Genomic DNA, 26,917 nt, shown 5'->3' with positions numbered 1-26,917 from the left:
GTGGGGCAAAGCAATTGAAGGGTCTTAAACAAGAGCTACAGGTAATGCCCTTGACCTGTAGGTTAAAAACATGCTTTAAGATCACTGCTGGGACGACAGTAGTGATGAGAGCTTGGGCTGAGCACATGGGTGTGATTAATCTCTAGTTTATGAAAAGTTTAACACTGTAATATTACAACTTGTATTTTAAAATAATGTTTTTTTTTTTTTTAATTTCTGAGAGAGAGAGAGAGACAGAGAGAGAGACAACATGAGCAGGGGAGGGTCAGAGAAAGAGGGAGATACAGAATCTGAAGCAGCTCCAGGCTCTGAGCTTCAGCACAGAGCCCGACATGGGGCTCGAACCCATGAACTGTGAGATCCTGACCTGAGCTGAAGTCAGATGCCTAACCGACTGAGCCTCGAGGCGCCCCTAAAATGTTTTGAGAGAAAGAGAAAGGGGGAGGGTCAGAGAGGGAGGAAGGAAGAGAATCTCCACAGTGAGTGCAGAGCCCAGTGTAGGGCTTGAACCCACGAAACGTTAAGATCATGACCTGAGCTGAAATCAAGAGTTGGATGCTTAACCTACTGAGCCACCCAGGCGCCCCCAGTTTCCTATCCTTTTAAATGTAGATATTTACTGTTATTAAGTGTCCGTCTGGGCACTGCATTCACAGTACACGTCTTGTTTTGATTTTCACTCCTATTTTCTAGTTTCCTTTTGAGCTCTTCTTTGACCCGTCTGTTGTAGAGTGTGGTTTGATTTCCACATACTATTTTCCTTTCCTTCTGTGGATTTCTAGTTGATTCCATCTAGGTTGGAGGAGATCCTAGGATTCCAGTGCTTTCCGGTTTGTCGAGACTTGCTCTGTGGCCTACCACATGGTCTATCCCAGAGAGTGTTTGTGTGTGTTCTGTTGCTGGTGGTGTTGTGTTTGTCTGCTAGGTCTACTTGGTGTATAATGTTGCCTTTCATTTTTGCAAATCAGTCTCCCATCTGGATGTTGTACCCATTACTGAAAGTGGCGTACCGGGGGGACCTGGGTGGCTCAGTGGGTAAGCGTCTCTTGGTTTTGGCTCAGGTCATGATCTCACGGTTTGCGAGCTTAAGCCCCACATCGGGCTTCATACTGACAGTGTGGAGTCTGCTTGGGATTCTCCTTCTCTCTCTCCCTTTCTCTGCCCCTCCTGAACACACACCTACACTCTCAAAATAACCTTTAAAGAAAAAGTGGGGTGCTGAAATCTTCAACTATTACTGCAGAACTATTTGTCAATGTTCATGTCTTTTCAGGTTTAGTGTGTATATAATTTGTATATGAATTGTATTAATATATGATGTCCTTCTTTGTCTGTTTTAGACCTGAAGCCTGTTTTGTCTGATTAGTGTAGCTGCCCCAGCGCTCTTTAATGACTGACGAAGGACCTCAGCTAGTGTGCAATTTGCTTTCTGTATGTCATGCTTTTCTTCTTCCTCATTTCCTCCACCATTACCTTCTTTCCTGATTATTTTGCAGTTAGTGTTCTGACTACCCTCTCATTTCCTTTTGTGTATTTATTTATTTATTTAAATTTTTAAAAAAATATTTTTATTTCTAGGAGAGAGAGAGACAGCGTGAGCAGGGGAGGGTCAGAGAGAGAGGGAGACGCAGAATCCGAAACAGGCTCCAGGCTCTGAGCTGGCAGTCAGCACAGAGCCCGACGCGGGGCTCGAACCCACGAACCGCGAGATCATGACCTAAGCGAAAGTCGGACGCTTAACCGACTATGCCACCCAGGCGCCCCTGTGTATTTATTTATACACATTTATACTCATTTTTGAGAGAGACAGCACAAGGGGGTAGGGGCACAGTGAGAGGTTAGACAGAGAATCCGAAGCAGGCTCCAAGCTCTGAGCTGTCAGCACAGAGCCTGACACGGGGCTCAAACTCACAAACCTTGAGATCATGACTTGAGCCGAAGTTGGACACACAACCAACTGAGCCACCAGGAGCCCCTTTGGCATTTCTTGTAGGGCAGATCTGTTAGCAAATTCTTGGCCTTTTATCTGGCAATGTCTTCACTTCTCTCTAGGTTTTCAAGGGCAGTTTCGACAGATAAAGAATTCTTGGTTGGCAGCCTTTTCTTTCAATTTGTATCATTCCTCCTGCTGACGGGATCTCATGCACCCTTGCAAACGCTCTTTGGACATATCCCTAATGATAAAGTGTGTCTTATGCTTATGTATTTGAGAGGGGGATCATTAATTAATGCGTTGAGGCTCAATAAAATTCAGATGTTCAACAGACACTTCCTGACTGCCTACAACATACACGGTGCCTACTGGTCAAAAGGGTCAGGATTCAGGGGCACCTGGTGGCTCAGTCGGTGAAGCATCTGACTTGGGCTCAGGTCATGATCTCACGGTTCGTGGGTTTGAGCCCTGCGTTGGGCTGTGTGCTGACAGCTCAAAGCCTGAAGCCTGCTTCGGATTCCGTGTCTCCCCCTCTGTCTCTAACCATCCCCTGCTCCCGCACTGTCTCTCAAAAATAAACAAACATTAACAAAAATTTTAAAAAGGCCTTCAGTTGAAACTTTAGTTTTGGATAGTGTGCACCAGAAGCAAATGAGCAGTGCTGTGACAGAGCTGCATCGAGATGCATTAAACCCTACTCTCCCAAAAACTGAGCTTGAAGCAAGGATTATGCACTGACACTTTGATAGGTAGCAAGAAAGAACTTGTCAGAACTACACTGATGCCCACACTCCTGAAAACAGTCCAAAGCAGAGTTCGAATATTTTTGCAGTTGAAATTGTGGGGGTGCCCGGGTGGCCTCCCCCTTTGATTCATGCAGGACAGCACCCACCCCCACCCTGCGGTCAGCAGACACCTGTATTCTGTGAATACTGCACCCCAACCTGGAGGTAAACCACACATTAAGCCCTACTTGACCCCAGAATCTGGACCTCTTGTTGGCCTCTGTGCTCTAACCACACTGCCACCCCCCGGGCCAAGGCCAGACCCATAGGCATTCAGGTCTTCCAGCCCTTGAAGGCTTCAGCTTCCCAGGACCTGTCTACACTAGCCATTCCTCCCCCAGCTTCTCAAACTCACCCGCCTGGGCTCTAGTCTTTCCCACAGGAGCACCCCTCCCTCCTCTCCAGGGCCCCTGGCGCTTACTGCTCCCTCAACTCTCCCAGGACTGGGTTGCGGGTCCCAGCGCCTCCCCCTGGGCAAGTCTGCTTGCCACCCCCTCGAGCACCCCCTTCTTGCTCCTGCTGCAGGACCTCCAAGACCCCGTGTGCAGGCCCCATACTCCTTCCTGAACTGGTCACGCCTGACAACCCAACAAGGTGCCAGGCTCACACGTGACTCTGACGGTAGCTACTCTAGAGGGCGTCTGGTGAAATCGATAGTGTTACTTCTTGTTTCCCTGGTGAGAAGACGTCAAACCTGCTTCATTGGCCATTTGGTGATCTCAAGTGCTTATTTAGGTCCCCGCCACCCCCTTAAAACTGCTTTGTTATGGACTTGGGGGACTCAGGTTTCTGTGTGAGTCCTTCATCAGGTGCACGGACAGAAGTGCCTTCTCCCAGGCTGCTGCCTGCTGCTTTCACCTGCATGTCACTTGAACACAACTCTCAACGAAATCCAACACGTAAGCTTTTTATTTCACACTGAGCATCTTCTGTGTACCAGGAAACACCGTCCACCCCAAGGCCATGGCAGTAATCTCTAGATTACTGTATCTTCCTCTAGAAGTCTGAGTCTTTCCTAAACCCACTATACCCACAGGGGAGGCGGTCTTCCTCGAAGAATTCACCAGGGGCAATGCTTGTGGTAATGATGGTAAGAACAACAACATCTAATATTGACTGAGCTCACATGATTTTCCAGATACACTTTAAGAGTTTACACGTAGCAGACACAGCCAGCCCAGCAGCAGTATGTGTGACTGTCCCCATTTCACACGTGACACATGGGGGTCGCAGGTTGCTTCCCCAGGTTTCACAGAGGGTGAAGCAGTGGGATGGTGACGGTAACGGGGAGGCTCTCCCACGTATGTTACATCAGTGGAGCTGTTCCCTAGAACAAATCTGAAATGACACAGACATTGACTGGTAGCGGGAGGCTTCTATCCACTCATTACACTAACCAATTCAGTAAAAAAAAAAAAAGTCTACACTGAGTGTGCGGTGATCACTAAGAAAAAGTGATTTCTCCATTCTCCAAACCTGCCTCGAGCAGGACTCCTCGGAGATCCTGTAAGCAGAAGGGTGACTGGTGAAGGCTTTCTTTCGTTAAATCGTGTCATGGATTTCCCTCGTGTTGTGGCTGGAGTGAGGGTGGGATAGAAGCTTCTGCATGTTCTTTGGGTTCAAGAGGCTTTCCAGCCGTGTGAATTCTCCCATGTTCTCGAACATGGTTCACATGGTGACACGCCTTCCCACACTCCTTACATTCAAAGGCTTTCTCGCCCGTGTGAACCTTCTGATGCTGGGTAAGCTGATGGCCGTGACTGAAGGCCTTCCCACACTCTTTGCATCCGTAGGGCTTCTCCCCGGTGTGAATCCTCTCGTGCTTCACAAGGCTCGAGCCGTAGATGAAGGCCTTCCCACACTCCCGGCATTTGTAAGGCGTCTCGCCCGTGTGGATCCGCTCGTGCTGGGTGAGGTGGTAGCCGCAGTTGAAGGCCTTCCCGCACTCCGTGCACTTGTAGGGCTTCTCGCCCGTGTGAATCCTCTCGTGCTTCACGAGGCTCGAGCCCCAGCGGAAGGCCTTCCCGCACTCCTTACACTCGTGCGGCTTCTCGCCGGTGTGGATCTTCTGGTGCTGGGTGAGGTAGTTGACCCGCGTGAAGGCCTTCCCGCACTCCTGGCATTCGTAGGGCTTCTCGCCCGTGTGGATCCTCTTGTGCTGGACGAGGCTCGAGCCGCAGATGAAGGCCTTCCCACAGTCCTTACACTCGTAGGGCTTCTCGCCGCTGTGAATTCGCTTGTGTTGGATCAGTTTGTACACACGGCTGAAGGTCTTGCCGCAGTCTTTGCACTCGTAGTCCTTCTCCCCCGTGTGAAACCTCTGGTGCTGGGTGAGCTCGTCGCCCCGTCTGAAGGCCTTCCCGCAGTCCTTACACTCGTAGGGTTTCTCGCCCGTGTGGATCCTCTTGTGGATGACGAGGCTCGAGCCCCAGCGAAAGGCCTTCCCGCAGTCCTTACACTCGTAGGGCTTCTCGCCCGTGTGGATCTTCTGGTGCTGAGTGAGCTGATTACCCCAACGAAAGGCCTTTTTACATTCTTTACATTCGTAGGGCTTCTCGCCCGTGTGAATTTTCTGATGCTGAGTGAGCTGGTAGCCACGACTAAAGGCCTTCCCGCATTCTTTACACTCATAGGAGTTCTCTCTGGCGTGGTGTCTCTGGTGCACTCTGCCAGAGCTATTTTCTCTACAAGTGGGCGCTTTCTCACAGTTGGTTATCACTTGATTCAGACAGCCCTCCTGAGGGCCCCGCCGTCTTTCAAGCTCACCTTCACACCTCCAGCTAAGGCCAACGGGTTTCCTTTTTCCATTTGAGTTCCAGCGGGATAAATTTATTTCATAAATGCCCTTTTCTGTAGGTAAACTCTTGGTCCCATACGGTGACTCCAAATCTGGAAAAAAAAAAAAATAACGTATTTTGTTTCCTTTTAAGGAGAATGAAAACACAAACGAAACTAACCACAAAGCAAAAGCTGACTCTAAGAGAAATAAAACTTCTCTAGGAGAACAAACATGGATCTCCTACGGGCTCTTTTTTTTTTTTTTTTTACAAATAGTTTATTGTCAAATTAGTTTCCACGTAACACCCAGTGCTCATCCCCACAAGTGTCCTCCTCCATGCCCATCCCCCCTCCCCCCCACATCCATCAGTCCTCAGTTTTTGTCAGCATTCAAGAGTCTCTCATGGCTTGCCTCTCTCCCCTTCCCCCACCATTTCCCCCCTTCTTCTCCCCCTTGTTCCTCCGTCAAGTTCCTAATCCTCCTATACGTGCAAACATATGATATTTGTCTTTCTCTGCCTGACTTATTTCGCTCAGCATAACACCCTCAAGGTCCAACCATGTTGCTACACATGGCCAGATTTCATTCTTTCTCATTGCCATGTAGTAGTCCATGGTATAGATAAACCACATCTTCTTGATCCATTCATCTGTTGATGGACACTTAGGCTCTTTCCATGTTTTAGCTATTGTGGAGAGTGCTGCTATGAACATTGGGGTACATGTGCTCCTATGCATCAGCATTTCTGTATCCCTTGGGTAAATTCCTAGCAGTGCTATTGCTGCGTCATAGGGGAGTTCTATTGTTAGTTTCCTTAGGAACCTCCACACTCTACGGCCTCTTGTTAGAATGTAGAGTCCACTTCTGGGATCACGATACTTAATGAGGAAAGCACTGGAGACAGATGTTCCTGCTAAAGTCAGACAAGAAAAAGGCAGTGCCTGTCAGCTGCCCCACTATGGGCTGACCCAATTTAACAGAAAGAAAGCGGAGGGGCAGATCTCAAAAATAAAGATGAAAAAGAGTAAATTAGCAGATGATGTGATGACATACCTGGAAAACACAGGGAAAGTCAAATATGCAATTAATGTAAAAAACAATATACAGTTGGGTAGCTGGCTATAAAGTATTCTGAAATTAATCTTTAGATGTCAGTCATATGATGAAAGGTAGTTCTGGACATAAAGACCCAACATCGGAGGCAATAAAAGAGACAACGTAGGATTCATTGTAAGAAACCTGGTAAATGCTAAGTGGGAGGGTTCAGGAGGGTCTGACCATCAGCACGATGCTAAATGCAAGGGGCTGCCAAGCCCCGAACACGTGACTCCGCGAGTTCACAATGATGCTACAAAGTGTTAAATGATCAACGGGGAGCATACTAGCAAACCAGCCCTTTACTGTAGGAACTGGTCATTTTTTTCCTTAAAGAACAATGTTTATCCAGTACAAAGAGGCTCAGTACATAACCAAGTAGCAGGTGGAGCACAGTTTCTCCTTAACAAATAAAGAAGTGGTGATAAAAGATCACCATTTTTAAAATATGTATTTTTTGGGGCGCCTGGGTGGCTTAGTCGGTTAAGCGTCCGACTTTCGCTTAGGTCATGATCTCGCGGTTCGTGGGTTTGGGCCCCGCGTCGGGCTCTGTGCTGACTGCCAGCTCAGAGCCTGGAGCCCGTTTCAGTCTGTGACTCCCTCTCTCTCTGACCCTCCCCTGCTCACGCTGTCTCTCTCTCTCTCCTAGAAATACATAAAACATTAAAAAAATTAAAAAAATAAAATAAAATAAAATATGTATTTTTTTAAGTTTATTTTGAGAGAGACAGCATGAGTGAGGGGGGGGGCAGAGAGAGGAGAGACAGAATCCCAAGCAGGCCCCTAGCTGCCAGTGCAAAGCCCAGTGTGGGGCTTGAACTTACCAACCATGAGATCACAACCTGAGCCAAGACCACGTCGGAAGCCTAACTGTCTGAGTGGCCCAAGTGCCCCAAGAAGATCACCATTCTGAAATTTTTTTTAATGTTTATTTTTGGGACAGAGAAACCGAGCATGAGCAGGGAAGGATCAGAAAGAGAGGGAGAAACAAAATCTGAAGCAGCTCCAGGCTCCCAGCTGTCAGCACAGAGCCTGACACGGGGCTTGAACTCACTAACCATGAGATCATGACCTGAGCCGAAGTTGTATGCTTAACTACCTGAGCCCCCCGCGCCCGCAGATCAGCATTGAGGCCTGCTGCAGAAGTGGGTCAGGCACCGAGCGTCAGTGGTGGCCAAGGGCACAAAGTGCCATAAGCCGACAACGTCCTGCGGTGTCCCGAGCATAACTGTGCAGGGAGGACGTGTCAGTGACAAGTGGACAACAGGGTAAGAAGGAGAGCACTCAAGCTGGGATGCCAGCCAACCCGCAGGAGCTGCAAAGGGCCTAGGGTCATGCCGTCTACGCCCCTGGCACCGGAGGCTGGTCTGCGACACGAGAGCGGGAGTGAAGTAGGAGAGGAGGGGTGAAGGGGGACGGGGTGACTTCCCCACGGGCCTTGGGCCTTTGCAGGAAGCTTCCCAAAGACCCAGGGGCACACCTGCTCCCTGCCCTCATGGCGTGGCCCAGCTGGACCCGCGGTCAGTCCCTTGAACGTGTCCCCCTTTCAACCACAAGACGCTCTTCCCTGCTCCAAAAAAGCAGCAAGTCACATCTGGCGTGGAAATGAAAGGTCCTGCTTTCGAAAAAAGAAATGCACCTGATGTGGGACTTCAGAAATAAGTTATAAACTCAGAAATTCTTCGATGGAGACTTAGCGAAATTTCTGACAAGTTCAGTGTCAAAGTGGTCAGACTTCAGAAAAGAGAAATGAAGAACAAACAGGCAGCCAGATAGGAAAGGTCTTACTGTAAACAGCCAAGGGCTTCAGTACAACAGTACCACAGGGCAAGTGTCCGTCTGGACTCGGGGCCACAGCGCTCAGGTTCGGTTCTTGCTTCTGCCTCCCTGTCCGCCCGAGCGCTCTCACCTGCAGACCAGAGCACTCTCACCTGCAGACCAGAGCACTCTCACCTGCAGACTAGAGCACTCTCGCCTGCAGATCAGAGCACTCTCGCCTGCAGACTAGAGCACTCTCGCCTGCAGACTAGAGCACTCTCGCCTGCAGACTAGAGCACTCTCGCCTGCAGACTAGAGCACTCTCACCTGCAGATCAGAGCACTCTCACCTGCAGATCAGATGTAGCAGTCGTGCGTACGTCATCAACTGGTGGGAAGCAGATGAAGCGTATCTGCACAAACACGCCATGCTCACGACAGTGCCTGGTACACAGCGAGCATAGTGTGAGCCACTAACACTACAGCTGCTATTTTCCTAACAGAAAAATGACACACATCTTGAGATGTTCACGAGACATGGTCATCCAGTGTCTAACTCAGAACTCAGGAATTTAAACTTCCAACCTCACTTCCGGTAACAGCACAGCACAGGGAAAGTGCTGGCTATGGCTTCACGTGAGTGCTGTGCGTGCAGTCTACCTCTACGCCAGACACATGCTGGGTCACCAGCGGACTCACGTGTGAGCTGCTTTCCCAGAAGGTGGCCCCAAAGCAGCACACACCATCAACCATGGTTTGGGTATGAACACGCTACCATAACATGAAGATGGCCGTGAAGTAAATATTCCAGAATTTGAAAACACTTTGGTCACTAAGGGCGGGATACAATTACAAGAAGGGCCAGACAAAGGTGGGAAGATCAGTGACAGGGGAGACGGTGCGTGATGCCCATTTTAGACGCAGCAGGGCTCAGGATGCGCCTGAGAAGGGAAGAAGGAAGTCGGCTGGCTCCGTGGAAGGCGTCCTGGCACTCAGGGGGGCAGGCAGCTCACCCAGGGACACCAGGTTGCTGTAGTTCTCCAGCATCACATCCCAGTACAGGTCCCTCTGCGTGGAGTCCAGGCATGCCCACTCCTCCTGCGAGAAGTCGATGGCTACGTCTGAGAACGTCACCAAGCCCTGAGAACACAAACCCACAAGCCCCTCATGAGATGAGAGGGCACAGGTTGAAGACAAAGGACAGGTCTGCTCGGGGTCGGGCTGGACACGGGCTGGATGTGGTGGGACTGTGACCGCAGCAGGGCCCAGCTGCTGCAGAGAGAACCTTTGCGCTGTGGGATGCCTTGTCTCCCCAGCCCGTCAATCCTGGGGCTCCTCCCGCATGCCTGCCCCGGAACACCTCAGCAAGCGTGGATCCCTGAGGATCACCCTCTCCGTCCTCCATGGGGAGGAAAATGCCCGGGGTTTTGTTTCCAAATGTGAAAACTGAGCTTTTACCTTCGAAACTAGGGCTCACATGTCTGAATGTTCTCAAGCCTCATGCTCATTATCTGCCAAGACTTTACGCAGCCTTCCTACATAATGACGGCAGCATTTTCTTGTTCCCTCGTGGGACAGATTAGACTTATTACGGCTGTAGACTTTGGAACAACCAGCCATCTGGGGTTTTCCCCAATTCTGGGAGTAGATGATCATCTAGGACTTCTGTACCCGGTGACCTTACCCGTCACCACCCAGCACCCCTGCCTTTTCCATGTTCCCGACTTAGGATACTGGTGCCAAGTCACGTGGATGCATGCAGGGGCTTGGGGGGTCTGCTGGGTGCCCGGGTAACACCATGGCCCGCCATCCGCAGGCCCTAACCACAGCCCTGTCTGGCCCCAAAAGCCTCCTGGAGCTGGAGCTCTCACCGCGCACTGACACTGATCAACAACGTGAGCATTCCCTCTTCTTGGCCTGAAAAAAAGACCAGTGGAGAACAGGGGAGAATTTCTGTTTTTGCACGTGGTCAAATGCGACCACCATCTCCAACTCCTCAAACCACAGATGTGACCCAAGTTTTTCTCTCAAGGGACTTCCCTCCTCCACTGCCTCCTCGTTGCTCTTGACAAAAAAAGTGAGCACACAGGAGACACTGAATCACCGGCTCCGTGTCCCCCACGTGGCTGTTTGGCATCGTTTTTCACCAGAATAGGAATACCCAAGGAGGGGTAATTACAGGGGCCTCAAGAGCCTTCAGGATTATTTGTAAAACTATCCACAGGAACTACACACCGCATTTCAAGAAGGAGAGAGAAAAATATACTTACGTGGGCCATAGTTTTAGAATCAAGAACTGATCAGTCCTCTTGGGGTTTCTTTTACCAAAGACACAAAATCCAGAGAAGCCACAGATATACGAGAAAAAAAGAGGCATTAAAATAAGTGCACCTTGTTCCCCAAATGACTTCATACAACCTTCCTGCTCCTCCATCTTTGCTTCAAACCTCCCCCGCACCCCCACCCCTTTCTTCCCCACAAAGCTCTCCCCAAAACCCAGCTGAGCACACGGATTAGAGCAGCTTTTAGTTACGGTTTTGCCTTGAAGTCAGACCTACTCTTTTACTTTTTAAATTTTTATTTTTTTAGTAATCTTGTCCCCCAATGTGGGGCTTGAACCCATGACACCCAGATCAAGAGTTGCACACTCTACTGAATGAGCCGGCTGGGTGCCCCTCAACATCAATTTTCAATTGCAGCGCAGGGACACAGAGTGTTATGTTAATGTCAGGATTATGCAAGTCTGCACCTCACGCTGCGCACACAGTGTAGCGGCAGTCCGTCACCAGGTGACGCTGTTAACAATACCGAGGACTGTGCTCCCTATGCCATTCCTCTCATTCCCGTGACTTACTCACCTCAGGGCTGGAAGCCTGTACCTCCCACTTCCCTTCACCCATTCTGCCCATCCCCCCTCCCCTCTGACAACCATGTTTGTTGGTTCTCTTTATGGGTTTGTTTCTGTTTTTGTTTTATTTAGATTCCACATATAAGTGAAATCATATGGCATTTATCTTTCTCTTACTTCACTTAGCACAATACTCTTCAGGTGCATCTATCTTGTTGCAAATAGCAAGATCTCATTCCTGTCTTTTACCCTCAACTTTTTTTTTTTAAAGGGAGTGAGAAAGCACAAAGCTGGGGAGGGGGGGCAGAGAATTTTAAGCAAGCTCCATGCTCAGTACAGAGCCCAACTCAGGGCTAGATTGCCATGACTCTGGAGATTCTGGAATCATGACCCGAGGTGCGCCTGCCCTCAACCTCCAAGAGGTGATCTACATCACACCTGATGGGAATGTCTTTGTTCTGGTGCAGCTGGCTACACCCAACCAGTCTTAGGGCAGGAACTGGCCATGCCAAAAAGACCAACCAAGTGATTAGGGGTGTATGCTTTGGGTCATGACCTGATACTGAGATTAACATGGAGACAATTAAATGTCAATCATGTCTGGATGATCGATCAGTCAATGATGCCTATGGAAACGCTGGGAGCTTGCAATACTCCTTGCATATTGTCCTATGTCCCTACGGACAGGGAATCCAGCCCTAACTCCGGGGGGGAGGGCACTGGAAGCTTGTTAATGTGCATCCTTCCCCTGTAATTAACTGTAACTGTGAGCAGAACAGCTCTCAGTGGATGCTAGGAATCCTTCCAATCCTGATTTACTGAACCTGAGGGTAGTTTTGGGAAAGTCCTGAACTTGGAGTTGGTGTCAGGGCTGCAGGTAACCTTGTGTGGCTCCTGTGCCAATCTGTCCTGGCCTCTAGATAGGGTGAGATTGGTCAAGATACGGCCAGTGGAGGCAGTGAAGGAAATGCCAGCCGTGTTCTGCACTGAGGCTAGAGAAGCTGACTGCATAAGTACAATGTAAAAGAGTACATGATCATGAAATGCTAAGTTGGCAGAAACCCTTAAGACAGGAGACATACTTCAGATTCGTTGTCAGCAGAAAAATCAGTTTATCAACAGAATAATACAGTTGCACTATTTTACATATGAACGTATGTATACGTACAGACACACACACAGACACAAAACAAGCAAAACCTCTCAGTAGAAAGAAAGAGATAGGAAACCCAGAGAAATAGAAAAAAAGGCCTGGAGAGTTAACATCCTTGTGCAGAAGAAAAGAGCTAACAGAGCAGGTCTGAAACTGCTTGCAAGACTGGCCCTTGGCTGGACTTGCAGAGGCTCCCTGACAAGGGTGGCTCACTGCTCCGAAACCAGAGAAACCGTGTGGTCTCCACGGAACCCTTGCTTTCCTCTGGGGTCTGGGATGCGCCAAGCAGACGGTGCCTGTGGGCTTGGGCCCTGACCCAAATCCCAGCCTCCTCGGCCCAGACGGCTTCCCCAGTGGACTTCACATGTGCTGCTGTCCCTCGTGCTGGGGAGGAGGGGTAAGCATGTCCCGGGTCACTGCACTGGGAGGGCGCTCTTGGAAGTGTGTGCCTGGATTCCTCCCAACGTTGTCCCAGGCGCCTGTCCCTGGGCTGACTCTGCTGTGTGTACTGTCACCAGATAAACCCTGGCCACGAGCAGGGCTTGTTGAATCCCATGAGTCCACTCAGAGAACCAGAGAACCTGCTGGTGGTCCTGGTGACCTGAAACTCCGTCTGATCTTAACTTCTTCTTTTTCTTTTTTTTTAATGTTTATTTTTGAGAGAGACAGAGAGCATAAGCAGGAGGGGCAGAGAGAGAGGGAGACACAGAACTCGCAGCACGTTCCAGACTCTGAGCTGTCAGCACAGAGCCTTACACGGGGCTCAAATCCAGGAACCGGGAGATCATGACCTGAGCCAAAGTCAGATGCTTAACTGACAGCCACACAGGTGCCCTGTGATCTTGATTTTCTTAAGTACACCTGACTGGGCGTGCAACAGCAGGCTTTGGATGGACACACACACGTGTGCATTTATTTCTTTTAAATTCATTAAATGGTGGGGCGCCTGGGTGGCTCAGTCAGTTAAGCGTCCAACTTTGGCTCAGGTCATGACCTTGTACAAATTTGTGGGTTCGAGCCCTGCACTGGGCTCTGTGCTGACAGCTCGGAGCCTGGAGCCTGCTTCGTATTCTGTGTCTTCCTCTCCCTCTGCCCCTCCCTTGCTCACAACTGTCTCTCTCTCAAAAATAAATGAACATTAAAAATTTTTTTAAAAAATTCACTACATGACAGTTGGACTCTCAAACAACAAAGAAACTTTTTTAGAGTCTCCTTTTGACAGGGTGGGAGAAAAGATCAGAATACATGATCTCTGCATTATTCTGCTCGTTAAGTTTTGTTTCCTTTGCCTTCCTAATACCTAAGCCAGCTCTATGGTCTACCCATGTCCACACACGTTGGGGCGCCGGCTGGAAACAGGACTAGAATCCCAAGGGGCGTCCTGCAGATGCTGACGGCTGTCTCCTGGGAGGCTGAACTGGACTTCTGAACTTGGCCTTTCAGCCACAGTGTCCTGCTACACCATCTGACCCCATCAGTCTTCACTTTGTGTCAGATGCCATTAAAGAAGTCTGGTAAAGTCTAAAACTCAGGTAGCAAACTCCATTTAAACCCCCCCGCCCCTGCCCACGCATTGAGTTATCTGGTCACAACCTGATGACCTGGAGAATGATGATCTCCTTCCCAGCACCTGTCGGAGCACGTCACCTACAGTCTCCACAGGCCCTGTCCACAGGCGGCCCTGGGCTTCCATTCAGTCTCCCTTGAGGGCCGAATTATGAGCAATGTGCAGGTAACAATGTTCTCAGTCATCACCCGTTCCGAGTGCTCACACCACAGGGCCAGACGCCTTACAGGTAGGATTCCGATGCAAAATTCCACTTTTGGGAACTTATCCCAAGGAAACAGAAAGAGGTGTGCAAACAGGTGTACAAGAATAGTCAGAGGACTTTTTAAAAATGGGATAGCTTTAAAAACTTTTTTGAGATAACTGTAGATTTACATGCAGTTTTAAGAAATATAGAGGGAACTGTGTACCCTTTCCCCGGGTGACCCCAATGGTAACACGTCACAAAACTATAGGACGATATAACAATCAGGACATTGATACCGATGTAATCCATCAATTTTATTCAGATTTTCCGGAGAATTGTCTTAAAAGATGGGGGGGAAAAAAAAAAGAAACAGAAATATCTCATGGTAGAGGACAGATGAAGTAAATTATGGTCTGTTATAATGTCATATAATACATTTACTAACAATGATATTGACGTATATTATTTGAGAAGGAAATTTAAGATGAATTACTAAGTGAAGAAGACAGGTTTAATAAATATGTGTGATTTGGGAGAAGAGGGCTTGGTGAAATTAAAAATAAGGCTCTGTTGGGGCGCCTGGGTGGCTTAGTCGGTTAAGCGTCCGACTTTTGCTTAGGTCATGATCTCGCAGTTTGTGGGTTCGGGCCCCGTGTCGGGCTCCGTGCTGACTGCCAACTCAGAGCCTGGAGCTTGTTTCAGTCTGTGACTCCCTCTCTCTCTCTCATAGAAATAAATAAAAACATTAAAAAAAAAAATAAGGCTCTGTGGCCTGACTTTCAGGATGTGAATCTGAGCTCTGACAGTTCATAAGCTCCCACTGTCTGTTCCCCATGGGTAAGATGGGGGTAAAAACAGTATTTATTGGCCACGTAGGACTGCAGCAACTATTAAGATAATCTACGTAAAACAAGTTACTCAATACAAGTTAGTTATGAATGAAAATCGGTCACATCACACTATTTTTATGAAAGAAACTCCAAGCTGCCTTTTCCCTTCTTCTACTGAAATGTGCTTCTCAAAGCTGCTGTCTACATAATCCATGCTAACAATTTTCAGAGCCTCTTGAAAATGAAATTCTTTTAAATTAACATCAGCAAAAAAAAAAATCTGAGACACAGAAGGAGAAAATGAGGGCCAGACTGGAGTCTGCATGGAAAATCCAGCTCGAAGTATCTAACCTGAGAAGGTGTCACTGAGAACACAGTAGGCAGCTGGGCCCTGCACGCCACGTGACATGGGGGAGACTTAAGTCGCCTTACCATTTTCTCATATATCGGCCCATGCACATGTTACAGTGCAATTCCTATCTGTAGTAAGTCAGCGCTTATATCATGTTCTATGAAAGGAAAATTCAAGCCTTACAAAATCTAATTTTCAAAGACGGTCTGTGTTGATAATTTATTCATGGGACTAATTTCAAATGATGTCTTTCTAATCGCTGAAGGTATAAATATGTCAGATGAGGATCGCTGGAGCAGTTCTCTCCACACACACACAGGTACAAGGGGACCCACGCTGAGCCGGACACCTCTATAAACTAACATTTGGAGAGTCATTTATGTTACCAGTTAGCAGGATCCAGGGCTCTGCAGACAAAACCACACATGTATGCACAGAGGGGAAGGGAAGGGCTGGACACATACATACCAAAATAATCAACAGCAATTCGCTCTGGACAGTAGTTATGGGTAATTTCGAGTTTCTTCTTTACAGGCTCCTTAGGGAACTGAAGCTTTTGCAGCAGGCCTGAATTAATCCCATAATAAGAAACATGAGTCCCAAATTAAAAAAAAAAAAATCAACAAACAGAAAGGCCACGGTTATGGGGGAGTGGATATATCACAGTCATCAGGGGAACTAAGGGTGTACAGGCCTGTGACAGGCAGGAAAACGGTCTCCCAAAGATGTCCACATCCTAACCGTGGAGCCCGTGAATATGTTACGTTACAGGGCAAACGGGAGTTGGGGTCTGGGTGGACTTGGGAGTCTCTCCTCACCTGATCTCAAGACAGGGACGTACCGAGAATTACGCCAGGCGGGCCCAATGTAATTGCAAGGGTCCTTACAAGTAAATGAGGCGGTGAGAAGAGAGAAAGATGCGACCACCAAGGCAGGGTCAGAGTGACTGGGTTCTAGTAATTGGGGTCCTGACACATGAGGCTGTCACTCAGGGAGACACGGTCTTTGGGAAAAAAAGGAACAGCTCCCCAGTGGAGAACACTGACGAACTACCTCAGCCAGATGATCAAGTTCAAACTCAGCCATCATAAATCGTGCTGACACTTTGTGCTCTCGCCATGACAAGATGAACGTAGTGTGATCTTCCACCCCCAAAACCATACACCCAGTCCAATTGCGAGAAAAGCATTGGGTTCCAAGAGAGAGGGGCATCCTACCAAGTACCTGTACCTCTCAAAACCGTCAAGGTCATCAGAAACAAGGGAGGTCTGAGAAACTGTCTCAGCCAAGAGGAGCTTAAGGGCACATGTCAGGGAAATGTAATGGGGTCCCCTGGATGGCATCCTGGAACAGATGAAGAACATTATGTAAAGACTAAGGAAATCTGAATAAAGCATGGACTGCAGTTAATGATATCAAACCTGGCTCATCAACTGTAAAATAATATTCCATATTAATGTACGTTGTTAATGGTAGGGGAGTCCGGGTGAAGGGTACCTGGGCATTCTCAGTACCATCTCTGCAAGTTTTCTGCAAATCTAAAACCATTCTAAAAATTAAGAAGATGCAACCTGTAGCCCGCAAAACACGAGCTAGTCAATCCGTGACCTTTCACGGAAAATATGTGCGGAACCCTGCTCTAGACCCAGAACTCACGCTCAACGTCAAACCATGTTGCTTCTTGCAGTTCAGACAGAGACACAACCCAGGAAAACAGAGGCTGTCAGACCTCTGAAGGGACCAGGATAATACCAAAAACCTCTATTTATTGCTTCCTGGAAAAAAAAAAAAATCCCTGCTTTTGATGACATAGATCTTTGTTCAAGCCCCTCTTTTAAGAGCATCTCAAAGCTGGTAACTCTGTCATTCGCTGGCCCAAACCGTCAAACCTTCTATCTTCTTATTTCGCTCTGGAAGTCAGGCCTGCGGTGAAGCAGGGCTACGTCTAGGACTTGATGCCACCTTACGAGTCATATCATCCGACCAAATCACACCCTAAAAGCACGACACGGAACCTCCTCATTGTATTCTTCTGTTCTGTTTCGTGTCTGTACACCCGCGTGGCCCCATCACACCTTTGGGCAAGAATTACTGAGGTTAAGTCCCTATTAGTGAGAACATTTCAGGCCTGGGAAAGCAAATATTCTGAAGTCCTAAAACACAAGTTAGTGACTGAATAAAAAGGTAACTCATCTGAACCTTGACTTTAAGGTGTGTAACAAGTCGTCTTCCTCCTCAGGATGCTTTTTCTGGAGGACCGCTGGCCTGGGGGAAAGAGAAGGAGACACTCGGGCCTTTCTGGAGTACAAACTTACCAGAAAACACCCTCCAAGCCCACACGTCGTATTTAAAACCAATCTGGAAGGAGAGAGAGCTGGGATCTGAGTATTTCAGAGACTCCTGGGGATCAGGCTGTAGTAACTGGGTTCTGACCCATGAAGCAGCCCCCTTCCCCCATCTCCCAAGTCAGAGACCTCTCCCTTCCAAAGGAGGAATCTCATTCCCGAGGCCTTTCCGTCCTATTACTCAGGCAGCCTGTAAAGACAGTACTTCATTCTAAAACAGTCATCTCCTGACTATATCTGCGCCCTTTGTGCCGGTCACTTTCGGGGCAGGGGGTTCGGGCTCCGACCTCCCTGAGATCACTGCCCTTCCCCCCCCCCCTTCGAATATGCTCCGGTTGGAGCAGCCACGGCAAAGCTACAGGCTGCACTGTCCTGCACACGCAGTCACGACACACATCTAGCACGGCCCCGCCCCTCCTCCCCCCGGCGGCGCGAAAGCACCATGACAACCACGGCGTTCCAACCCCGCCCCGCCGTCTCCCAGCTACCGACAGCGCTAAGGCACCCGTGACAGCCACGGAGCCCCATCCGACCCCCTGCCGCCCCCACGCGTGCGCGAGGGCACCCGTGACAGCCACGGAGCCCCATCCTACTCCCTGCCGCCCCCCTCCCCACCCCGGTGGAGCGAAGGCACCCGTGACAGCCGCGGAGCCCCATCCGACCCCCTGCCGCCCCCCTCCCCACCCCGGTGGAGCGAAGGCACCCGTGACAGCCGCGGAGCACAGTCGCGCAGTCGCGGTCCCGCCGCCCCCGCCCCCACACACTCCCGCGAAGTGCGTCACAGCCGCCGAGACGGGGCCTGCCCTCGCGCGCACCGCGGCCCCGGGGCCCCGGTCCCGGGCATCCTCGACGCTCCCGCACTTCTCTCCGCAGCAGCTCCCGCAGGCCCAGGCTCCGCATCGGGCCTCCGCGCCCGAGGCGCCCTCCCCACCGCCCTCCTACATCGTTCCCCGCGCTGCTCCCCTCCCAGCAGGCCACCCACTCACCGCTCGGGGGCCCACGACCCACTGGACGTCGGGAAGGGCGGGAGGGGGTGCAAGGCGCGAAGTTAACTCCAAACTGCGTCCGCGGGACGCAGGGCAGAGAAGATGCTAGACGCAGGGAGCCTCTCCCAGCAGGCACCTCGGCGTGCTCCGACTTGGGAGAGGGGGCGGTGCACCGGGCTTCTGGGAAATGTAGTCCCCCAGCCCGGGAATACGCGGAGGCGGATGCGCGGCCGCCCCCCTCCCCGGCATGCAACTCTGCACCGCCCCCGTGCGCTGTGCCCCACGGACTTCTGGGAAATGTCGTTCAGGGGAAGAACTCGCGGAAGGATGGGAGTGCGGCCGTGCTCCCAACATGCATTTCGGTCCCTTACGTAAGGATGCCTCGTCATCGGTGTGATGTCACTCAAGCTAAGGCGTTGATTTTAAGAGTAATTGAGACTTTTCCCTCAGTCCATTATTTGACTTCTGAAAAACAAAACAAAACCTTTTTCTAATTCTGGCGTTCCTTCTACAGTCGTTTAACTGGGATATTTCTTTCCCTTGTACAGTGGGACTATGTGGTTCCGCTGTAGTATTGATCCCGTTGTAAAGGCAGCACGTTTGCCTCTTTAATTAACCCTTTCTAACGTAATCAGTTGTTTTAAAAACTATGAATGATGATGATAAATTAGTTACTCCTGGGTTTTTCTTGTAGGCTCACTTTTTTTTTCCCCCCTCTATTCCAGATGCAGAATCAGTCACTTCTCCAGAAAGCACTGGCTCCTGTTGTTTGGAAAGGACATTAGAGAACACAGACTCCGTACTCATGGGCTGACACTGCTTTCAGGTATTTATGGTGAACAGAATTCTTGTATTCCTATTCATAATTTCCTTAAATCTCAACTTTATGATTATTTACTGTCACAGCATAAAGCCAATACTTCTTTATATTTTATTTTTTTAAAGAATTTTTAAGTTTATGTATTAATTTTGACAGAGAGAGCGAGCGCGCGCGAGCACAAGCGGGGGAGGGTCAGAGAGAGAGAATCCCAAGCAGACTTTGCAACATCAGTGCAGAGCGGGATGTGGGGCCTGAACTCAAACACTGTGAGGTCATGACCTAAGCTGAGGCGTCCCTATTTATTACTTTTCTTAAAGTTTATTTATTTTGAGAGAGAGGGACAGAGAAAGCTAGCAGGGGAAGGGCAGACAGAGAGGGAGAGAGCATCCTGACTTGGGGCTGGAACTCACAAACCACCTGAGCCAAAAGCAGGAGTTGGAGGCTTATCCCACTGAATCACCCTGGTGCAACTAAAGGAAATACTTTCAAAATAACGATGTTGATAGTACTATCCGTGATATAACACTGAAAATCTGAAATCTTCTCTGTAATTGCTTTGTCCTTGGAATGGCTCCCATTCAGTGGGTAAAATCAAGATACTGCACTGTTTATTGGTAATGCGCAATTTAATAATGGTGTTGCAATGATAGGGTAGTTATTTGGAGAAAGATCAAATTCATTCAGTATCTCAAACTATTATCAGAATAAAGTACAAATGGATAAGAGGTGTAAATGTAAAAAAATAAGTCATAAACATGATAAAAGTATGCACATAATATGGAAATAAGGAGAGATCCTTTCGAACTCTAACTCAAAATCCAGAAGTTGTAAGAGACACCTCACAGTTAAAGTGTTGAAAGCAAAAGTCATGGAGGAAATCCCGAGGCAGGATTTCCTGCCTCATAAGAGACTCATCATATAGGGGCGCCTGAGGTGGTTAAGCGTCTGACTTTCACTTAGGTCATGATCTCGCGGTTTGTGGGTTTGAGCCCCGCGTCGGGCTCTGTGCTGACTGCCAGCTCGGAGCCTGGAGCCTGTTTCAGTCTGTGACTCCCTCTCTCTCTGACCCTCCCCTGCTCAATTTGTCTCTCTCTCTCCTAGAAATAAATAAAACAATTAAAAAAAAAAAAAAAAAGAGACTCATCATATAGAGGGTAACAACAATGTGATCATTAATGCTGGACACTTCATCAGAAATAGTAAAATGAAGGCAGTGGAATAAGATATTCAAAGTATTGAGAGAATAATTTTAAAAGGTCAAACAAAATACTATATCCAGCAAAACTATCATTAAAAAGTTAGGGGGGAATAAAGACATTTCCAAGTGAACAATATGCAAAGAACCTTCAAACTCAGGAAGTAACCAACCCAATTTAAAAAAAAAAAATAGGAGGGGCGTCCGGGTGGTTTAGTTGGTTAAGCGTCCAACTTCACCTCCGGTCATGATCTCGTGGTTCGTGAGTTTGAGCCCCGCATCAGGCTCTGTGCTGACAGCTCAGAGCCTGGAGCCTGCAGCCTGCTTCTGATTCTGTGTCTCCCTCTCCCTCTAAAATAAACATTTAAAAAATAGGAAAAAGACTTGACTAGACATGTCACCAAAGATATATGAATGGCTCATAAGTAAATATGCTCAAGGTCATCAGGCATTAGGAAAATGCAAATCAAAACTATAATGCAATTATTATGCTCTTTACAATGGTTACAATACAAAAGACTAAAAACAGTGTTGCCGAGGCTATGGAGAAACTGGAGCCTTACTTATTTCTGCTCATAATGGAAAATAACAAAGCACCTTCTATTTTTTTTTAAATCTGTATTTTTAAGGGAAATATATTATTTTCTAGGTTATATTGCACATCCTGACTGAAAAAGAAAACAATCTGAATAGCCAGTTTTAATACACAGATTATGGGGCGCCTGGGTGGCTTAGTCGGTTAAGTGTCCGACTTTCACTTAGGTCATGATCTCGCGGTTCGTGGGTTCGAGCCCCGCGTCGGGCTCTGTGCTGACTGCCAGCTCAGAGCCTGGAGCCTGTTTCAGATTCTGTGTCTCCCTCTCTCTCTGACCCTCCCCTGCTCACGCTGTCTCTCTCTCCTAGAAATAAATAAAACACTGAAAAAATTTAAAAAAAAATACACAGATTAAAAGGCATTACAGGTCTCTGAATCTAATAAGGTCTATTTAATTTTAAGCCAAAGTTAGTTCCAATGTGATGTAAGGTCGTTTAAGAAAGAAAAATTAATTTGTTCACATTATTATATTAGGCTACTAAAAAAATCAGAACAAAATGAAACAAGAAAATTTTAACTTGAATCTCCTTTAAATACATAATGTAAAGGTACAAATATGACTTTAGTCATATAAATGTGGCCAGTTAGCAATTAATATTAGTCAAATTCACTTTATTCCATTAATGAAAAAAGATTACATATTAGAGCACTGATAATGCAATACATCAAAATAATATTTATTTTTAAAAGCGTTTTTAATGTTTATTTTTTGAATTTATTTTTATTTTTTTGTTTTTAATATTTATTTTTTGAGAGAGAGAGAGAGAGGCAGACAGATCACGAGTAGGGGAGTGAGGGAAAGGAAGAATCCGAAGCAGGCTGCAGGAAGCAGGCTCCAGACTCTGAGCTGTCAGCAGAGCCAGTAGGGCTGGAACTCAAAACACGAGTTCATAACCTGAGGCAAAGTTGGACGCTTAACTGACAGAGCCACCCAGGCGCCCCTGATGAATATTTTCAATGTATAATTATTAGGAAAGCATGGAGACCCAATCTGAACGATACAATTTATTTAAAAAGAAAAGTTGGGGAAAAAAAAAAACCAAACACTTTTGAAATCAGACTGAAATGAAATTTGAGGATATGAAACAAAATAAAAATTTGAGGAATGGAGTAAAAATGTGCCCTGTGTGGGTAAACCCCTTTCCAGTGGTGCACTGAGGTTGTACACGCACCGCTGAGAAAGAGGACTTTGGCTGCCTCCATTTTGACTTCAAACTTCCTGGCTGGGTTCTTCTTTCCAGCCGGACTCTCAGCTCAGGAGGAAGACTCTGAGGGCAAAGCATCCCCTGCGGGGGACCAGCAACTACCCCGTCAAGCAGTAGGGACTGCCCTGAGCAGGCGAGACCCCACTCAGGATTGGCTCCAAGACAAAGATCTCTTTGACTTTCACTGCCTACCTGTTCTACCCACCCACCTTTGCCCCACATTTTCCTTAGAAGTCTGGAAATATTTTCAGCACTTTGGACAGTCTTTGAGAAGCTACTCCTAACTAGATTCCTTTCGTGTTTCACCACTTCTTTTTGCCTTTGGATTTTGTCGGCAGGAAAGGCCCAACTTGTCTGGAACCCCACCCCTCCAGCTAGGGGCTCTTGCGCCCCAGCTACACCATGGTCGGGATGAGCCCCGGGAGGAAAGAAACACGACACGACATGAGCCGGTCACCTCCGCGGGCGCGCGGGGGGACAACAGCTAGGAGGTCCCCGGGGGAGAGGCAGGTCCCCGCCCCAGGAGCACGCGGTGCTGGGCCGCGGAGGAGGGGGTCTCAGGACGAGGCGAGTGCTGCAGAATGCCAGGCTCAGGCAGGAAACCGGCGACCCGCGCTGCCAGAAAGGGGCAGACAGACACTCGCGAGGCGGGCACCGGGTGGGGGCTTCACACGGCATCGGGTGCGTGAGGAGGGTCGGCGAAGGTACTGAGCAGGAAAACGACGACGCAGGTGGTGTTCACAGGCCACATGCAGACAGGGCGCAGGGATCGGCCTCCGAGCAATTTTAACCGGAAACGGACGCGGATCCCCGCACTCGGATACGCTCCGGCAGTGTTGGGACTCACCACTGCAGGGTCTGGCGGGGGTTGCAGCATTCTAGCGACCCCCGCCCCAGGTGCGGACGTCTGCGCACGGAGCAGCCGCTGGGTTAAAGCCTGAACCGGAAAGACAAACTGTCCCTCAACAGTAGGACACCACTTATCCGGATCCGCTTCCGGGTCTGCCGGAAACTGCGCAACAGCCGTGCAGGGAGGGGTGGGGCGGGGCCTCGCAGGGCGGGGCGGGGCGGGGCTGGGTGTGTACTAGGATGCGGGGACGCGTGAGTGGAGGCGGGGTCTGGGAGTGGGTGGGGATGGCAGCGGGTGGGGGGCGGGGCTGCGGCGAGCGCAGGGCGGGGCTAGGAGCGCGCTGGGGCCCTGAGAGTGGAGGCGGGGTCTAGAAGTGGGCGTGGCCTACAAGCCTTTGCGCCACGCCCCTGGGGCGTTCCTCGATCGGCCGCATCTAATTTGGTCTTTAGAGTCTTGGATCCATTTAGGCTACTTCGTCGTAGTGCGGAGTAGGGTTAACTCCTTCCTGTTTTATATAAATATTCCCAACAATTTAGGGTAAACGCCTACAGTGCTGTAGATTCTAACAGTGGAAGCCGAGATGTTTTCCTCTTAATGAGCTGGAAACGGTTGGAGTCCGAAGCCGCTTTTGCTAGCGGGTGGAGACGAGAGGGGGCGCTGGGACCTGAGAGGGAATCGGTATACACAGTGGTTCCGCGGGGAGGAGCTGCAGCAACCTGGGACAAGGACCTGGGAGGATGGGTGGAGGGGAATTTGAGTATTGTCGTCACCAAGCCATTGCTTTAAAACACCGATAAAAAACAACCTTAAAAAGTAGGCATTAGTTCCTTGGTTCCTCTTTTATCTTCAGTGTGTTGATCTGTTTATTACGTGCTGGAGGTGAGCTATAAATCCATGTATCTTGCAATAAAGTCGGATTGCATCTACTTTCTTGCAATTACCTGAAATTTCCTTTTGTCCTATGGTAACCTCACATTTGATAGATGTTCTGTTGTTACCAAACCCCAAGTTCAGGTGCCTGTGGCTCAAAAGGCCAATACCCAAGAGTTGAGTGTTGGTTGGAAAGGAATTTGAGCTTTATTCAGGAGGCTGGCCACCCAGGGAGAAGGCAGACTCTTGTCCCAAGGCCAACATCAAGGTTTCTGCCTGGCCCAGGGATTTTTAAAGGAGTTTGGGGCAGTTGATCCGTAAAGGGAGTGCAGTAGTCCCTGTAACATTTCTTGATTCCTTGCAGACTCAGTGATGTTATCTCAGTGTTCTGAGGTTGTGCAGGGGGTCTGGTTCCTTAGTGCCCAGGTGCTAGTGGCTTTGGACTTGGTTTCATGAGGTGCAGAGGTGATCCCTCTGTTGTTTCTAAGAAAGAGTGCATGATCTATAGATACTCAAAGACAGGATAGTTAATCACAAGGGCTAAGTGTGCTTGCTAAAGCTTAAGGACTATTAGGTTGACTGGAGGAGCCAAGGCAGCTTCACTATGTTTGTGATAAAGTACAATAGGGTATTTCAGGGGCGCCTGGGTGGCTTGGTTGGTTAAGATTCGGATTGGTGAGGGGTGCCTGGGTGGCTCAGTCGGTTGGGCGTCCAACTTCCTCTCAGGTCATGATCTCACAGTTCGTGGGTTCGAGCCCCATGTCAGGCTCTGTGCTGACAGCTAGCTTCTGAGCTGGAGCCTGTTTCAGATTCTGTATCTCCCTCTCTCTCTGACCCTCCCCTGCTCACACTGTCTCTCTCTCTCTCTCTCTCTCAGAAGTAAATAAAACATTAAAAAAAAAAAAAGAGTCTGATTGGTGAGTTCAGCTCAGGTCATGACCTCACGGTTCCCGGGACTGAGCCCTGTGTGGAACTCTGCTGACAGCATGGAGACTGCTTGGGATTCTCTCTGTCCTTCTCCCTCTCTCTTTCTGTGCCTCCCCAGTTCATGCTCTCTTTCTCTGTCTCAAAATAAATAAATAAACATTTTAAAAAATGGAGTATTTCTCGGATGCCTGCGTGGCTCAGTCGGTTAAGCATTCAGCTTCGGCTCAGGTCATGATCTCGTGGTTTGTGAGTTCAAGCCCTGCATTAGGCTCTGTGCTGACAGCTCAGAGCCTGGAGTCTGCTTTGGATTCTATGTTTGTTTCCCTCTCTGTCTGCCATTCCCCTACTTATTCTCTCTCTCTCTCTGTCAAAAATAAACATTAAAAAATTTAAAAAAAATAGTATTTCTTAGGGGTGTGTCTGGTTGGCTCAGTTAGTAGAACATGCAACTCTTCGTCCTAGGGTTGTGAGTTTGAGCCCCACATTGGATGAAGAGCTCACTTAAAAACACACACACACATTTATCAAAAGTGCAAGAAGAAACAGTACTTAAACACTATATTTATTGTAGAGAACTATTACAAGTTATTAAGTAAAAGTATTTCCACAGAGGAAAAAAGTAATGAATTCTTTGGGACAGATAATTGTTCCTCAATTGTCAGAGGGAAAAATGTGCCATATACATCAATCCTAGGACGCCAGAATTCTACCAAAAGGAAACCAAGTATCAAAGTCTTTTACAGGTTTTGGGGCACTGGATGGCTCAGTCAGTTAAGTGTCTGACTTTGGCTCAGGTCATGATCTCACAGTTCGTGAGTTCAAGCCCTGCATTTAGTTCTGTGCTGACAGCTCAGAGCCTGGAGCCTACTTTGGATTCTGTGTTTCCCTCTCTCTCTGCCCTTCCTCAGCTCGTGTTCTCTCTCTCTGAAAAATAAACATTAAAAATTAAAAAAAAAAAAAGAATCTTTTACAGGTTTCAAAATTTCTAACTTGTTTCAAAATCTTTCACAAGTTTTCTCAATGATTCAGTGAGGTATTGGCATGTTAATATCTCTAAAGTAATCACCTCTCTTCAAACAATGAAAACACAAAGGCATGGAAACAGATGGAGCATGTAATTCATACTGATGGAGAAGTGGTCCCAATTAATTCTTTTTAAAAAAATTTATTATTTAAATATAGTGGACATACAATGTTAGACATATTTCAGGTATACAACATAGTGATTGACAGTTCTATATGTTACTCAATGCTCATGATAAATTTACTAACCGTACAATGTTATTACAGTGTTATTGACTATATTCCCTATACTGACTTATTTATCTTATAACTGGAAGTTTGTACCTCTTTATCCCCTTCACTTACTTCACCCTCCCCTACTCCCCTCCCACCTGGCAAGCACAAGTTTGATTTCTATATTTTGTTTTTTGTGTTTGTTTTTTTAGACTCCACGTATAAATGAAACCCTATGGTAATTGTCTTTCTCTGTCTGACTCACTTCACTGAGCATGATACCCAATCCTGATTCTTTTTTTTTTGGTAATCTCTACAACCATTGTGGGGCTCAAACTCACAATCCCAAGATCAAGTGTTGCGTATTCTTCCAACGACCAGCCAGGTGCCCCAATCCTGATTCTTAATAGCAAAAAATTTTCCCATCTGACAGCTGCTACTAAAGCCACATCCTAATACTTAAAACAATTCAATGTTCATAGAAATCCCCAGAGAAAATATTATAAGGTATATCTGAATTTGACAGGCACTAAAGTCCATAGGACTTTTTATATATTCATCTGGGACAATACATCTCAAAATCCCTGATGCCCGCCACATAG

At 48.1% G+C, this 26,917-nt stretch overlaps 1 protein-coding gene across 6 annotated transcripts; it reads right to left on the bottom strand.

The window, feature by feature from the left end:
• Positions 1 to 3,605: 3,605 nt before the first annotated feature.
• Positions 3,606 to 18,760, bottom strand: ZNF331 (zinc finger protein 331). Of its 6 annotated transcripts, none has more exons than XM_039244076.1 (6): positions 18,618 to 18,760; positions 16,511 to 17,551; positions 15,755 to 15,853; positions 10,620 to 10,667; positions 9,363 to 9,489; positions 3,606 to 5,607 (listed from the first exon to the last, which is right to left on the bottom strand). In XM_039244076.1, the coding sequence occupies exons 4-6, from the start codon at positions 10,626 to 10,628 to the stop codon at positions 4,271 to 4,273; spliced, it is 1,473 nt and encodes a 490-aa protein (XP_039100007.1). In that variant the 5' UTR covers positions 10,629 to 10,667; positions 15,755 to 15,853; positions 16,511 to 17,551; positions 18,618 to 18,760; the 3' UTR covers positions 3,606 to 4,270. The 6 variants fall into 6 exon arrangements, with proteins under 6 accessions (XP_039100007.1, XP_039100008.1, XP_039100006.1 ...); XM_039244077.1 differs by having other exon boundaries at positions 16,517 to 17,551; XM_039244075.1 differs by having other exon boundaries at positions 15,755 to 16,630; positions 17,486 to 17,551.
• Positions 18,761 to 26,917: the final 8,157 nt, after the last annotated feature.

Source organism: Hyaena hyaena, unplaced genomic scaffold (assembly GCF_003009895.1).
Source record: "Hyaena hyaena isolate Hyena2069 unplaced genomic scaffold, ASM300989v1 scaffold_235, whole genome shotgun sequence".
Lineage (NCBI taxonomy): Eukaryota > Metazoa > Chordata > Mammalia > Carnivora > Hyaenidae > Hyaena > Hyaena hyaena.
Note: the sequence above shows the minus strand (reverse complement) of the source record. Positions and strands in the feature narration are given on the sequence as shown.

What these genes read in the sequence shown, in the direction of transcription:
- ZNF331 (XM_039244073.1), bottom strand. Translation starts at nt 10,783, where the DNA reads ATGGAGGAGCAGGAAGGTTGTATGAAGTCATTTGGGGAACAAGGTGCA. An exon ending in TTGATCAGTGTCAGTGCGCG is followed by an intron (nt 9,490 to 10,220) that starts GTGAGAGCTCCA and finishes TTGTGTTCTCAG; the next exon opens with GGCTTGGTGACGTTCTCAGA. An exon ending in CAGCAACCTGGTGTCCCTGG is followed by an intron (nt 5,608 to 9,362) that starts GTGAGCTGCCTG and finishes TTTTTTTTCCAG; the next exon opens with ATTTGGAGTCACCGTATGGG.